This window comes from Schistocerca gregaria, chromosome 2 (assembly GCF_023897955.1).
Source record: "Schistocerca gregaria isolate iqSchGreg1 chromosome 2, iqSchGreg1.2, whole genome shotgun sequence".
NCBI lineage: Eukaryota > Metazoa > Arthropoda > Insecta > Orthoptera > Acrididae > Schistocerca > Schistocerca gregaria.
In genome coordinates, this window is record NC_064921.1 from 341,329,113 (window position 1) to 341,345,177 (window position 16,065).

At 41.2% G+C, this 16,065-nt stretch overlaps 1 protein-coding gene across 2 annotated transcripts in view; it reads right to left on the minus strand.

The window, feature by feature from the left end:
• The window catches only part of LOC126337012 (ribonuclease P protein subunit p30-like), an 81,164-nt gene that overhangs the window by 39,448 nt on the left and 25,651 nt on the right, over positions 1-16,065 (minus strand). The window contains exon 5 of one of the 2 annotated variants that reach the window (XM_050001260.1): positions 5,211-5,417. The exons of the other annotated variant lie outside the window; for it this stretch is intronic. Within the exon in view, the coding sequence (XP_049857217.1) occupies positions 5,211-5,417 (207 nt within the window). The remainder of the gene's footprint in view (positions 1-5,210; positions 5,418-16,065) is intronic. 2 annotated transcript variants of the gene reach the window in all.

Below are 16,065 nucleotides of genomic sequence, written 5' to 3' on the forward strand. Positions count from 1 at the left end.
GAGAGAACAGAGAAGGCTGTGAGAAGAAGTCAGCCAATCGCACGCTGATCGGACCTCCCTCCAGGACGACAATGTGACAGCAACGCCCATAGGTGAAGAGGAGATAAGCGCCACAGCCGACTGGTTGCGGCCCAGTTCAAGAGCAGCTTCAAGAATAGTGACTTGTATAGCAGCAACTTAGGATTTTTATATTGAAGAATATTGCTTATTTTGCATGTCGCCCTTTTCTTGTGACAAATGTGTAAAGCAAAGTTAAATATTGTAATTGCTCATTTTGTAATAAAACTCATTAATATGATTTGCTTGAATTGTTGGCTAGCGATCCGAGAAAGCGGGTTTCCTAAACACCTCATATTTGACAGCTATCAAGCTTAGAAAGCTACCAATTGTGTTTACGTGTAGGTGGGGTAGGGGTCAGCAAATGTATAGTACACAAGTTATGGTTGCTCGAGCATGTGTCAGAGAGAACAAACCACTTGAGATGATGGGCAAACTGGGCAGTGCATAAAGATAGGTCCAAATGGGAATAGGAGTCCGAAAGGAATGTGGGTGCTTCTCTTAAGGCAGATGGGGTGAAGTTGGTTGAGAAGGTCGGCCAAGAGGATACCTCTGTGAAAGATGCTGGGAGAGAGCCAAAGGAGATAGTGTGCATGGAAGTCTGTCCTGTGACACTGAATGATGGAAGGATGTAGGTGGTACAAAGAGAAAAGGTGAAGAGAGGAAGGAAAATATGGACTGCAACAGCTTTCAGCTAGGTGTTCATGAGATGGTTTGACTATGAACGTAATTCTGGATGAGCAGCATGACTTCCACATGAGATGGAATGTCATCCTTGGGGTGGAAGTGTCAAAGTGTATCAGAAAGAAACGTGAAATGTCAAAGTGGTCATGAATGCAATTTAGGTTCCTGGAGGCGGAGATCAAGTGGATGCTATCATTCCAAGAGCAGCCGTAATTCCTCCTTGTTGGATCTAAGGCTGTGAGAGTGGGGGTGGGGAGTCATGATGGGGAAAGGGGAGGAGGGAAAAAATGAAGGGGTGTCACCTCAGCAGTTGCCAAGTGCCAACTTTTAAAGACACTCTGCTAAAGGAGGCAGAGGCTGGAGGATCCTACTCCATGGGATCTACAGAGGCATCTGTGTTCTCTCTCGGCTGGTCTGTAGATTCCACGTGTGCACCAGCGACATGGAGGTCGGCTGGATGAGGGTATCACATGGCGACATCACTGAAGAGGATATCCAAGTTGAGGGCATAAAATGCGTTCGCATGAGTATTATTTCCATCCTGTCAGACCTGCTGGATGCGTAGCAGATGATTTTGCTGTGTGAGGTGAAAATTTGGTGGCTTATTGCACAGCTGGAGGAGAAATAGACAGTGATGCTACCAGGACACAGGGCAATTTTACAAGTGTGGTGGTGAATTTAAGGCCGCAAGTCTGCAAGGCCATGTCGGAGCATAGTCTGCTTTGATCCTTGATGGAAGCACTACTCCATCAAACATGAGAAAAAGAGTGCATGTGAGCACTAAGGATGCATTAACCTCTTTATCACTCAATGGACTGCAGTGGTGCCCTGATCAGAAAGGTAAGTTTCGGTTTCTGCCATGGTCGCACCATTGAGCAGCTTAGTGTAAATAACATCATGTGAAGAATTCAGCGTTGGATGGGCCTCGACATGAGCGGGGTTGTAGTACATTCCTACTAAAGCCAGTTTTTGAAATTTTGTTCAGTCTTTCTCAGGATAGTTTGTGTCTATCTTCAGAGAGTGCCAGTTCAGTTCCTTCAGTATCTCTGTGATACTCTCGCAAGGAGAAAAGAAACCTTTGACCAGTTTTGATGCCCTTCTCCGAATACATTCAATATCCCCTGTTAATTCTATTTGGTAGAGATCGTACACACTTGATCAATATTCTAGAATCTTTGTGGAGTGAGTTTGTAGCAAGAATGGTACTGTAAGTGCCACATGGTAAAACGCATGGCTTCCAACTAGCCAACAACTTGCGAATAATAGGGTAACCCATTTTTCCTTCACCTGGATCTCCTGAATGGCCTGCTCATCGAGATACACAGAACATTCTTGGAAGGATGCTACACTGTCATACTGTAATTGATACAGTGGGGAGAAGAAGGCAGGCATCGTCCTCGTGAGCATCCCTTCCAAAGAAACACTTTTGGCCAGGTTTCAACAGAACATTTGAGAGTGGCTGTAGTGGTGACACTGGTAGCAGTGCATTGGGTTCGGGAAGTATGGTCGGAGCATAGTCTGCTTTGATCCTTGATGGAAGCACTACTCCATCAAACATGAGAAAAAGAGTGCATGTGAGCACTAAGGATGCATTAACCTCTTTATCACTCAATGGACTGCAGTGGTGCCCTGATCAGAAAGGTAAGTTTCGGTTTCTGCCATGGTCGCACCATTGAGCAGCTTAGTGTAAACAACATCATGTGAAGAATTCAGCGTTGGATGGGCCTCGACATGAACAGGATAGCCGTGGAGAAGCTAAGTTGCAAGCAGTTGTTGTGCTTGAGAATCACAATTAGTCTTCAAAAGCAAAGCGTCATTTCATAAATGAGAGGAGAATTTCACAGGGCAATTGCATCAATACCTTTCTGAATAATAAGTGGATTAACTGTAGCGAAGCCGCATGGGATTAGTCGAGCAGTCTAAGGCGCTGCAGTCATGGACTGTGCGGCTGGTCCCGGTGAAGGTTCGAGTCCTCCCTCAGGCATGGACATGTGTCTTTGTCCTTAGGATAATTTAGCTTAAGCTTAGGGACTGATGACCTTAGCAGTTAAGTCCCATAAGGTTTCACACACATTTGAACATTTTTGAATTGTAGCGAAGGACTGACCGTCTTCAGTATGTGAAACCACGAGGAACCAAGGTGCAGCTGGGAGGGGGTCTTTGAATCATTAGTCTCATTCCATTTATGTTTAGTACATGTAGACTGAGAAGAAGGTGACTGGCTCATTGCGAGAAAATCCCCCATGATTGCCAGCATCTCCAATGACACATTACTTCTAACTGCCCCCCCCCCCCCTTTCCCTTTCAGAGGGGGGCTTACCCGTCTTAGGTTATTGCTCACACCCCCCGCACTCCTGACAGAGGGACCAATTGGCAATTTGGGAAGGTAAAAGCTTGGCAATCACCTCTCCCTGGGCCTGGCCTGTACCAGGGATACATGTGAACCCTACCTGTCGACCCGGGCTGGGAATTACATGTTACACAGTCACCTGTTATGTGTCAGACATGTGAGCAGGCCTTCAGGAGCACACAAAGAGGAAAAAACGGAACCTCAAATGCTGAAGTAGAGGAAAGATAGGAGAAGAGGAATGAGGAAATGGAAATAAAAAGGAACGAAAAAACAGTGGAGGGACTGTTCTGGTGCCAGGCCCCAAGGGAGGGGAAAGGGTAGCAGAAGGATAGACATGCAGCACAGAAGGGAAAAGTGGTGAAAAGGCTGCAGGTCCATGATGCCAAGCACGAATTCACCAAAGGGTGATGAGCCCCCTTGTGAGAGGAGACGGGGAGAACAGAGGGGAGAAAGTGGGGGGAAAGGACTACATACATGCATCAGCATGATATAAGGCGTGTGTAGTACTGGAATGGGAGCAGGGAAGGGGATATCCCAAACCTACAAGCTCCTTCTTGGTCCCCAAAACTAACTATATCCTCACATACAACTACTTATCCTCTGAAGGCATCACTTACAAACAAATACTTGATATAGCAATGGGCACATGCATGGTACCATACTATGCAAGCGTGTTCATATGCCATCTAGAGGAATCCTTCATAACCACCCAGAATCCCAAATCTCTTACCTCATTTAGATTAACTTATGGCATCTTTTATGATCTGGAATGAGGATGAGGGCACCATACCTACATTCCTCCAGAACCTCAATACCTTCCCCCCCCATTCACTTCACTTGGTCCTCCTTAGTCCAACAAACCACCTTCCTAGGTGTCAACCTCCACCTCAAGGATGGTACAGCAGCACCTCAGTCCACATCAAACCTAATATCACTAACAACAACTACACTTTGACATTTACCACCCATTCCAAAGCAAGTGTCCACAAACAGATCTCTGGTGCCTTGTCTCTGCAGCCACCTACCAACCCCCACATGCCAACTGTCTGATCACAATGGAGCACTCCCCGTGTGACTCAGAAACACCCAAGACTGGAACAACAGAATCACATTCTCTGCCAGGGTTTCATGTCCTGAAATGAGAAAAATCCTCCTGACCTCTCAAGCAGTGGTATTCTGCCATCTAGCCAAACCACACAATGTCCTTGTCTGTTCCTACTCTAACCCTGCTTCCAATGCCTTGCCTCATGGCTCGTATCCCTGAATTAGACAGAGTATGCAAGACATATACCACTGTCTTCCCACGGCCATCCAATCCAGTCCCATCACAGGCATCACCTATACAGTAAAAAATGGGCCATCTATGAAAGCAGCCATGGATCTACAAAATTGGCTGTAACCACTGTGGCAAGACCACTAGTAAGCTGTCTGTCTGCATGAATGGACTTCATCAAACTGTTGCTGAGAGACAAGGTGGACCACCCAGCTGCTGACCACACTGCTTCAGTTTGATGACTGCTTCACTGCCTGTGTCACCAAGGTTGCTTTTCATAACAACACACATGGTAACTCTTGCTGCAACATATCCTTCATTCCTGTAACCCAGCTGACCTCAACCTGATCTATTCCTTGTCATCCACCTGCCTATCCCCTTCCCTACTCCCCCTCCAGTATTACACACACCTTCTATCCCGTCAATGTGAGTACATAGTCCTTATACCTCCTCCCCACCCCCTCCCCAACTCTGCAGCAAAACATTCTGATACCCATCCAGCAGCCCTATCCTGTCCCCACTACATTCCTACATGCTCTTATAGGCCATCCTCTCCCTCTTACCCTGCCCCACCACTATTTATCCCAGGTAGATTGCTACTCACCATACATGCAGTTACATTCAGGCCTTAGTGTCCTGAGATGACTGTACCTTGTGTGTGTGTTGGTATTGTCTGTGTGAATGTGTGTGTGTTCTCTCTTATCCAAAAGCTGAACAGTGCTAAAATGCTTTTTACTGTGCCTGTCTGTGACACAATGCCTCCTCTATGTTGTGAACAGCGTCTGTCCTTTCCATATTGTTGTTATTCCTTCCAGGACTTTCCACTATTTAATAAATAAGACTTACCTTAGACTTCCCAAATGTGTGATACATATGTGCCACATATATAGTGTTTCTTCTGGCTGTTGAATCAAGTATGGCAGGTGCATACGTTATTTCAAAGAAAGTTCCTCTTTCCACTGCTAGGTTATACATTTTCCGGTTAATTCGTATAGAAGTTCGGGTTTCACAATCTAGAGATATAATATCAATATCCAGATTACTGCAGGCAGTCTGAAATGTTTGAGATACTTTCAGTTAAGTCAACTAATACGATTAATTTTGATATTTAATTCATTCACACACTACTTTCTATGACAATGAATGATATAAGCACAATTCAAAAAATTGCCTCCAAAATTATTTATGGATGAATGAGTTATGGTGGGTCAATGTTAGAGAAATTATTTCTTTGGCACCATTCCATACTGTATTGGTATAAATACTTAACTCATTCAAGCATTTACAATAGTACAGAATGCTGTACATAGTGTGATTGCACAAAAGAGCTTACAGTCCATTCAACCAATGCTTCATGATGGTTAAATATTGGATATGGTTTTCCCCTTTTAAAAAGCAGGTAAATGTCCAATGCCATGTTATCATACAGATAGCATGAAGCAATTTCCCATTGTTAGCATGTTGTTTATGTTATAAAAATAAGGTAGCATACCCATAGATCAAGTAATAAAGGGTACAAAATGTACAAGGAGAATATCTTATACATCAAATGATGTTAAGCTCGGCAAAACATATAGACTGTTTTAAAGCCAAGGTTGCATAATGTGAGAATGTGACAGAAAAATTCCTCATGCATCTACTAATTTCTCTTAATACTACTAATTTCTCTTCTAATACTACTAATTTCTCTTAATAGTAGGTATCACAGCCATGAACATTAGGACACAGACTTTTCAGCCAAAGCTAGATAGATAGATATTCAGCGATCACAGGCCCTGCAGACCATGTGCTGCTTCCACAAACTGCCTCCATTCCTTCCTGTTTTGTGCCTGGTTCCACTAGGTGTCTTCAATTCCCAGGGCTGCTAGGTCCTTCGCCAGGTCATCCATCCAGTGCTGCCTTGGTCGTCCAATGGGGCGTTGGTTTTTGGTTCCTCCGCTAGTGCCACCTTTGCCTGTCTTCCATCTGGCATACGGGCTATGTGGCCCACCATTGTATTCTTTTGCTCTTTATCTTCTGTAGAATAGTTGGTTGTCGCATCAGAAGGTAGATTTCTTCATTTTTCCTCCTTCTCCATTCTCCATTATTTAAAACTGGTCCCCATATCTTTCTCATTACTCTTTTTTCAAATATTAATAGTTTTTCGCTTTCTCGCTTAGTCATGCTCCATGTTTCTGAACCATACATTACTGCTGGGCATATCACTGTGTTGTAGATTTTCATCTTCTTGTTCACTGAGATCGATTTAGAGCCAAGTGTCTCTCTGAGGTTATGCATGCATTTTGTTCCCACTGCTATTCTTTCCTTGATGTCCATTTTATGTTGTTGTCCGTGGTAAACCATGATCCCAAGTATTTGAATTGGTCTACTCTCTTGAACCTCTTGCCATCTATCTCAAGAAATTCTATCTGCTCTTGTCTTCTTCCTAATTACATGAACTCTGTTTTGTCTCGATTCACTTTGAGCCCTACCTTCTGTGCATAATTGTCCATTTGCTGGTACATTTTTTTCAACACGTGCTTTGATTTACTTAATAGAACTATGTCATCTGCTTTTTTTGAGACAATTGAAGTTACCGTCCATCTCTACTCCAGCCCACTCCTGTTGCCTGCACTCTTTTATTACTTTCTCTACGATGACACTGAACAGAACACATGAGAAAGCATCCCCTTGTCTGACGCCTGTCTCAATCTCGAATGTTTCTAATTGTGTCTCCTCGGAAACGTACTGCTGCCTTTGACTCTTCCATACAAGCTTGCACCATTCTCACTAGCTTCTCAGGGATTTTGAAGTCCCGCATTGGATTGTATACACTATTCCTGTAGATGCTGTCATATGCACTTTGAAAATCGATGAACAGGCTGTGGATATCTTTATCAAACAATTGTCATAGTGTGAAAATGTGTGTTATGTCCGTACTATAACACAACAAATATTCCATGATAACCAAATTTATTTGACGTTTCTGTCACTCAAAACAAAACTTAAGTTCGACTATATAACACTTCGCTGGCTGTAGCGTCAAGGAGAAATCAGAGTCACTAGTAGAGAATAAAAGTCCAAACCACTGCCAACCAGTCAATACCGATGCGTCGCAAGTTTCCAGCCAGGGAGGCCACAGTACGGTTCGGTCGTCGTGAATCCAGCAGCCAGCTAGTATACAGACATTGGCGAAGATTGAACTGGTTCAACGGGCTCAGCAAACTCGCTTAAATCCGCAGGTCCGGCCAATCAGAGTGTTGGTAGATGGCGCCCTTATACGGTTGCTCACTCTGGTGGCAAGGGCAGTGCCGCCAGGGTAATCCGTATCGACAGTGGTGTGTACGCTGCTGCTAACCCTGCAACGACACTTTCACTTGCGCCAGTTGTTGACATCGTGTGCGGCACCAGCGGTACTCACTGTGTGCCGCGCGTGTTGTAGCACGCTGCGCCGAGTTCACGGTGGCTGTGCGGCGCCCGATACGACAATGTGATCTATTGTCAATCTGTTTGGTCGAAAGCCAGCTTGGTACTCCTGTATGTCATTCTCTATGAATGGTTGCAATTTTCTGAGGATAATGATGGACAGCACCTTCTACATTTCATTCAACAAGCTGATTCCTCTGTAGTTACCGCATTCCATTTTGCTTCCCTTCTTGTACAAAGCTAGTTGAGTAAATAAGAAGAGGTCTTAACACACAAGGCTCTATCCAAAATATCCAAGAATTTCATTGTACTGGTCAAACTAGTGGCAGTACAACATCCTTCTGCTAGATGTCTCTAAGTACATGGCTTTGCTACTGTGTAATAAATTTATGTCATCTTCGGTGCCCACAGTTGTGAGTTGTAGTGGTGCATGTCAGGACATGTTTCAGTGCTTCTACAATTGTCAAATGGATAACGTAAAGCAGCAATGGATTTGCATAAAATTCTGTTTCAAGTTGATGAAAATTGCATCCAAAACCCACCGCATGCTGACAGAGGCATTTGGTAAGAATGCACTGAGTCAAGCAAGATCATGTGAGTAGTTCAAGTGCTTCCAGGAAGGCCGAGAATCTGTGGAAGATGACAAACATTCTGGTCAACTGTCATGATGCACAACATCAGAAACAAACATGAAAGTGCATGATGTGAATCACGAAGACCGAAGGCAGACAATTAACAATTTCTGTAACACACTTAACCTGTTCTATGGTACATGTCAATTAATTCTAGCCATCGAACTAAACATGATACAAATTGTACTCAAGTTTGTCCCTCGCCTTCTCAGTGTCAACAAATGAAACCCCAGGATTCATACACGCACTGAGCTACACTAAAGAGTTTGAGAGTGTCCAAAATTCGTATCCAGAACCACAATAGATAATGTATCTTGGGTCTACAGTTATGACTCTGAAACAAAGCAGCAATCATAACATTAGAAAATGCCAGTTTCTCCAAGGCCAAAAAAAGCTCAACAAGTTCACAGCAACATGAAGTCAATGCTGATATCCCAACCCCCCCTCGATGTTTGGGGAATAGTGCAAAAGGAGTTTGTTTCACGTAGTCAGACTTTCAATGGACAGTTTTACTGCGAGATTTTGAGGTGACTGAAGGAGAATGTTTGTTGTAAATGTACAGAGTTGTCCAAATAGAAAGACTGGTTGACACACCATGATAACACATCTGTGCAAACCTCACTCGCTGTGAAGGAATTCCTGGTCAAAAACAATATGGCGATGGTCTTCCACCCTCCCTACCTGCCAGACCTAGCCCCGAGCAATTTCTATCTGCTGCCCAAGATGAAAATTGAATTGAAACAGGTGATTTTTTTACTCGATTGAAGACATCCAAGTGAAATTGCAACAGGTCCTGAACACCCTTCACCCTGCAGACTTCCAAGAGTACTTCCAAAAATGGGACAAATGCTGGAATCATTGGACACATATCCGAGATTAGTACTCTGAAGGTGATGGAGGACATAAGTACAGTTTTCTAATTTTTAAAATGAAATTCTAAGATATTTTGGGTAGCACCTCATATATACAGTACGAGTGGAAAAATGTTGCCTTCATTCATCTACTAAATGCGTCATCAGCACATTCTATCCCACTGCTACTATCACAAATCAATATACTCAATATCAATATATCAATATACTCATATATTATATTTAGTGCAGCTGTTGCTCAGCACAGTGTGTGTGCACAATTAAAAACTTTTATAAGGAGCCATAGTGGTTGCCTTCTAGTGGGCGAGCTTGCTACACACAACAAGGTGAGAAATTTCAATAACTGTTGATTTCCAAAAGTGTCATTTGGTTTCATGTCTTCTCAACACAGGCTCCTCTATGATTGGCCACTAGAAATCATCTTCATTCATCCTCTTCTTCTGCATCCTTTCTGGCCAAAATCTATACTAGGATCCTGTATTTGCCCCTCACTGTCTGGACTTTATCCTACTTCATTTCATTACATTACACCCCTCCTTCCCTCCCTTTTCCTTTCCCTTGTTTATTTCTTCTATTGTTACTCTTCTTGTACATAACCCAGTTCCTTTCTCGGCCTATTATGGCTTCTCTACCTCTTTCCACAATTATTTCTTAATAGTCTTCCAATATTTTAATAGTCTCCCCCTGCCCTGCTACTCACAACCCCAAACCCCACAGTCTTGTGGATGACCTAACACTTTCCACTTGCGAATGTAAGAGCTTCCCCACCTTAGATGAGATGATTATTCAGCCACCCAAGTCACAGCACTGCCCCCCTTTAACATAAAGTATAGAATTTTCTTGGTTCATCTCTCATCCATTCACCTGGTTACATATGCCAGTCACCTCCATTTCATTTCCATTCCATTCACCTGGTTACATGTCCCGTGTCTCCATTTCATTTTCATTACCGTCATAACATCTTCCAGCGTAGCCTGTTCCCTAAACCATTCGTTTGTTTTCCTGCCTTTCTTGATAGTTCCCAATATGCATACTTCCATTGATCATTGAGCACCCCTTGATTTTTGAATGGTTTTCACATTAAAAGTCTATGTCTCACACTGATAACTCAAATATACACTGTGTAACATTACAGGACATATTGGGACATATTGAAGTATTCGATACTGTAGACTTTTAGGGGATGTTGATACAGATATGCAAAATGTAAAGGGAAACTTTGGTGATGTTTAAATATTGTGTGTCAATATTAGGACATTTTGCACAGAAAGAACGAAAATAGAATTAATGTAAATATATATTATTGTTAGTAACCTATTTCCATTCAATTTTGTAATTATATTTCATTTTGTAAAAGAAAGACTCACTGTTTGCTGTAGCTCTGATTAATTGTATAAATTATCAGTTTTGAGCTAAATTATTTCGTATAATATGGACAAGATACTTTTAAAAACTCACCAGCTAAAGAGAAAGTCTGTGAATGATCGTTTAATGCACACTTCTGGAACTTTCTATGGAGAAATTCTATATTATGATCGCAAAAATACGAAAACTTGTGAAAACTGTTTCATAACCTAATTTCGAAAGACGATTTGTATCAAGAAATATTGCTAAAAAAGATTTATTTACGTTTTGAAACACGATTTAAATTATTTTACATATAAATAGTTGTTCTAAATCACTCAAGAAATATCCAGAATCAAATGTCAAGATATTTCTGGAAATATCGGTACAAATCTGGTGAAGGTTATCCAGAAGCTGGTAGAAAAATGTTATAAAATCTATTTGGAAATTATGCTTGTAAGAATTTATGTGTACTGATCCTTTTACTTACTTTAATCTGTACTAAAATTCTGTAATGTATAATTTAGTTTTAAGTCGTGAATTGCTATCGTATTGTAAACAAAACATTGTCAAAGACTCTCATTGTTTGGAAAGATATTAATACACCTAGGAGTTGTCAGTTGCCAGTTCAGTTCGGATATGCAGTGCGGTTAGCTCTGAGAGTCAGTTGTTGAGTCTGTGAAGTCTGTCAGTTCTGTTTGTAAATAAACGTCTGTAATGAAGAATTACTTGTTGTCGTCAATATGAACTCAAGACCTTTTGCACGAAGCAGACACCTCCTAATGCAACGTTTTAATTTGGTGTTGAGGAGCTGAAATGTTATAATTTGGTTGAGGAAGCTGGGATGTTTTAACTGACAATAGACTTTTTCTGACACTAAGGAATTGCCAATTCTGACAATTCTACTTAATTTTAAAAAAGTGCTCTGCATTATTACTATTCTTTGTTTACTTCTTTTTCTGGTGATCCCATCATTCTCTTTAACTATCTTAAATACAAAAACTCATCAACTTGTTCTATGACTTCACTGTCAATGTGTACTTTTTTCTGTGTGTTTTTAATGTTTTGTATATTATCTATCACAGTTAAAGATGCTTACCAAAATTACAGATTGATTTGGTAATGGGCCACACTTAGATTGTTGTCAGGCTGTGATTTGTAAATGAATTACCAGTAACGATCCTGAATTGTATCTACATGAATTTTATTTCAGTTGCCAGAGAGTGCCTATGGGCTGGTCTACTTAGTTTGTTGACAAAGGAGGTTGACAATATCTGCACCACATTTTCTGGCTGTGTGGGTAGGTCAATTTTCATCTGGTACTGCACAGTATTTGTACTGTGAAACATACCCCTGTCTTCTTGTTGAAGGATAGTGTATGCATCATATGTTTCACTTAGTCATAGAGAGTGCCCACTTGTATTTTTATCTGAGCAAAGTATCTCATACTTTTATGTGAAGATTTTTGTAATATAAATCAGTTGCATAGCACATTCTGGATGCTACCATATTTCTACATCTGCGTCTACATCTATACTCCACAAACCACCATGAAGTGAATGGCAGATGGTATGTCCCATTGTACCAGTTATTAGGGTTTCTTGCCATTCCAGTAATGTATGGAGTGTGGAAAAATGATTGTTTGAATGTCTCTGTGCATTCTGTAATTATTCTAATATTGTCCTCACGATCCTATGTGTGCGATAAGGAGCGGGGTTGTAGTACATTCCTACAGTCATCATTTAAAGCCAGTTTTTGAAATTTTGTTCAGAGTCTTTCTCAGGATAGTTTGTGTCTATCTTCAGAGAGTGCCAGTTCAGTTCCTTCAGTATCTCTGTGATACTCTCGCAAGGAGAAAAGAAACCTTTGACCAGTTTTGATGCCCTTCTCCGAATACATTCAATATCCCCTGTTAATTCTATTTGGTAGAGATCGTACACACTTGATCAATATTCTAGAATGGGTCACAAGAGTGATTTTTAGGCAATCTCCTTTGTAGACTGATTGCTCTTCCCCAGTATTCTACCAACAAATGGAAGTCTACCATCTGCTTTACCCACGACTAAGCCTATGTGATCATTCCATTTCATATCCCCACAAAGTGTTACACCCAGGAATTTTTATGAGTTGGCCAATTCCAACAGTAACTCATTGATATTATAGTCCTTGTATACCATTTTCTTTCATTTTGTGAAACTTGGTGCACAATTTTACATTTATGAACTTTTGTAGCAAGTTGCCAATTTCTGCACCACTTTGAAATCTTATCAAGATCTGACTAAATATTTACGCAGCTTCTTTCAGACAGTAAATCATTATGGATAACTTCATTATCAACAAAGCATCATTAATATACAACATGAACAACAAGGTTCCTAACACACTTCCCCGGGGCACACCTGAAGTTACTACCACATATGAAAATTACTCTCCATCCTAGATAACATACTGTGTTCTTCCTACCAAAAAGTCCTCAATCTAGACGCAAATTTCACTTGATATCTCATATGATCATACTTTTGACAATATGCATAGGTGTAGTACTGAGTCACATGTTTATCCAGGATCAAGAAACACTCCATCTACCTTACTGCTGAGATCCAGCACTTCCAGTATGTCATGTGAGAAAAGTAAGAGTTGGGTTTCACATGATTGATGTTTTCGGAATCCATGCTGGTTGGCATTGAGGAGGTCATTCTGCTCAAGACACCTCATTATGTTGTCAGGTTGGAATATGTTCTAATAATCTACAACAAATCAATGTCAAGGACATGGATGGTAGTTTTGAGAATCATTTTACTACCCTTCTTCTAGATGGGTGTGACTGTGCTTTTTTCCATGAACTGGGTATGGTTTTTCGTTCAAGGGATCTAGGATGGATTACAGTTAAAAAAAAAAAAAAAAAAAAAGGGGGGGCAGGGGGCTAACTCAATTTCAAATTCAATAAAGAATCCCATAAAGATTCTATCAGGTCCTGGAGCTTTGTTCAGTTTTAACAATTTCAGCTGTTTCTCAACACTTCTGACACTAATACTTCACTTATCTTTTCAGTGGCACGAATTTAAACTGGGGCAATTCTCCTAGGACTTCCTCTGTAAAGGAACATTTGAAAACGGAGTTAACCATTTCAGTTTTTGCTTTGCTACCCTCAATTTCAGTTCCTATCTCATTCACTAGGAACTGGATGCTAACTTTGGTGCCACTAACAGCCTTTAGATACAACCACAATTTCTTTGGGTTTTGTGGAAGATCAATTGACAAGAATCTGCTATGGACTGAATGCTTCAAGCATTGCTCTCTTGGCAGGCATACACAGAGTGCATATTGTGTCCTTTCATGTCCATTACTGCCATTTCCCCAAGGGGTACCACAATTTGCCATGTGTTTCAACTGACAAGCAGTATTATAGTGAAAAGTGATTAACCTTTGAAAAATAGGCAATTGAAATGGAACTGCCACTGGTTATTGACTACAATGCCATCTATATTAGCGAAGTAAGTAAAATAATTTATATTTCGACATATTTTGCCAGACAGCTATCACTCAAGATGATACATCAAAAATTTTTTATTTACCTTCTTGTCAGCTGACACACACTCATTCGCTAAAGTCATTTCACTCCTACCGCTGGACTGTGGCAGACCTTATATAATGCATACCTAGACTCCTCCCTATCCTCCTCTGTGAACTTCTGTCTTGTAACTGCTACAAAGCAGGCAAGCTTTAGCAGTGCACAATGCACTGGATTTCCTAGGACACTGTCAAACAGTTGGCTGTGCTTTTCAGTCCTGCCCAGAACATCCCTACCAATTTACCCACCAAAATTCCCCATGCATCATTCGTTATATAAAATCTTCCTTACAATAAACCACAAGCATAAAGCTGTCAGCACCAGCATTCAGCTATACTGCGTCACAGATGTCTGTTTCACATTGCCTTTCCTTCCTCTCCAGTCTGTAATACTGACGATTGAGCCTTACACTGTAGTATTTCAGATTATAAATGCCAGTTTTGATTTCTCATGAGAACCAGGATTTACTCCTCTTAGTAACAGACATCTGTTCTTAGTGCATGTACCATTAATCATTACCCTACTCTGTTTTGGTCATGTGCTTGTCCCTGAAGCCCCATGTTACTCTGGTAGCGATTTGCTGTTTAACAGCTCCCATTGTGGTATCATCACACCCACTCTTAAACTAAATTACCCTTGGTGGTACACTCTCGATGCCACTCAGTTTTACTGATGACCATCTGTTACAAACATTTGACAACCACATCACTTATGATTCTGATTCTTATTGGATGTTAAGCTGACCAAACAGCTAAGGTTGTCAGTTTCCTGTTCACCCCCAAGAACAGAAGCAGTGTTTGATTTGATTTGGTTTGGTTTGGTTTGGTTTGGTTTGGTTTGTGGGGTGCTCAACTCCACTGTCATCAGCACCCGTACAAAGTCCCAATTTTTACACAGTCCAATTCTTACACAATCCAATGTAGCCACTGTCACGAATGATGATGATGATGAAATGATGAGGATAACACAATCACCCAGTCCCCAGGCAGAGAAAATCCCCAACCTGGCTGGGAATCAAACCCAGGACCTGATAATCCAGAGGCAACAATGCTAGCTACTAGACCAGGGGCGGGCAGGAATCCTGCACGTGTGCGGTGCACTTGCACGTGTGCAGTAAACAGGTGTTCTGCGTGCACACAGGGGCAATCTGACCACCCGCTTCTCTCCACTCCCCACCATACCGTCTCTTCACTTCTTTCTCTGTAATGCGTTTTGTTTCCTGGCCTGCTTTATTGAATGAAGGAATAAGGTTAGTACAAGTGCTTGAAAGAAATCATGGTTTGAAAGAGTACCTATTACCTATGATACGTTGTATTTAATTATCACTGGTGGAGTTTACAATACGTTTAATGTCTGGAACAAAATTTCTACATACAGACAAACGGAAACAGTAACATAAATTTTCATTAATGATGTTTGCTCTTAACCGAGACTTATTAATTTTCATAACAGAAAAAAATCTCTTGCAAACGTATGTCGAGCCAAACAAATTATCTTCGCGGCTTCACGATGGAGACAAGGAAACTCTTGCTGTGGAAAGCTGTGATAAAAATCTATTACACGTCTTGCCAAAAGGAACTTGTCTCTCATACGAGAATTATGCTATAGAATCTACAGTGTAGATCTATTAATTCCATTTGCAAACTGGGATGAATATCATCTACAAAAACAGCAAATTGTCTCGAGAACTATTCAAAACCTTGGGATAAGTATGATATATTCCCAAATCGCTTGAGAATTTCCTCTTTTATTACACTAAGTACGGGAACATATTGAAATTTATTATAATGGCGTTCAATATTAAACTTCCGCTGACCGGTGAGAATACTGTCACATACTATACATTTCGAATTTTCACGTTTTTGCACAAAGAAAAA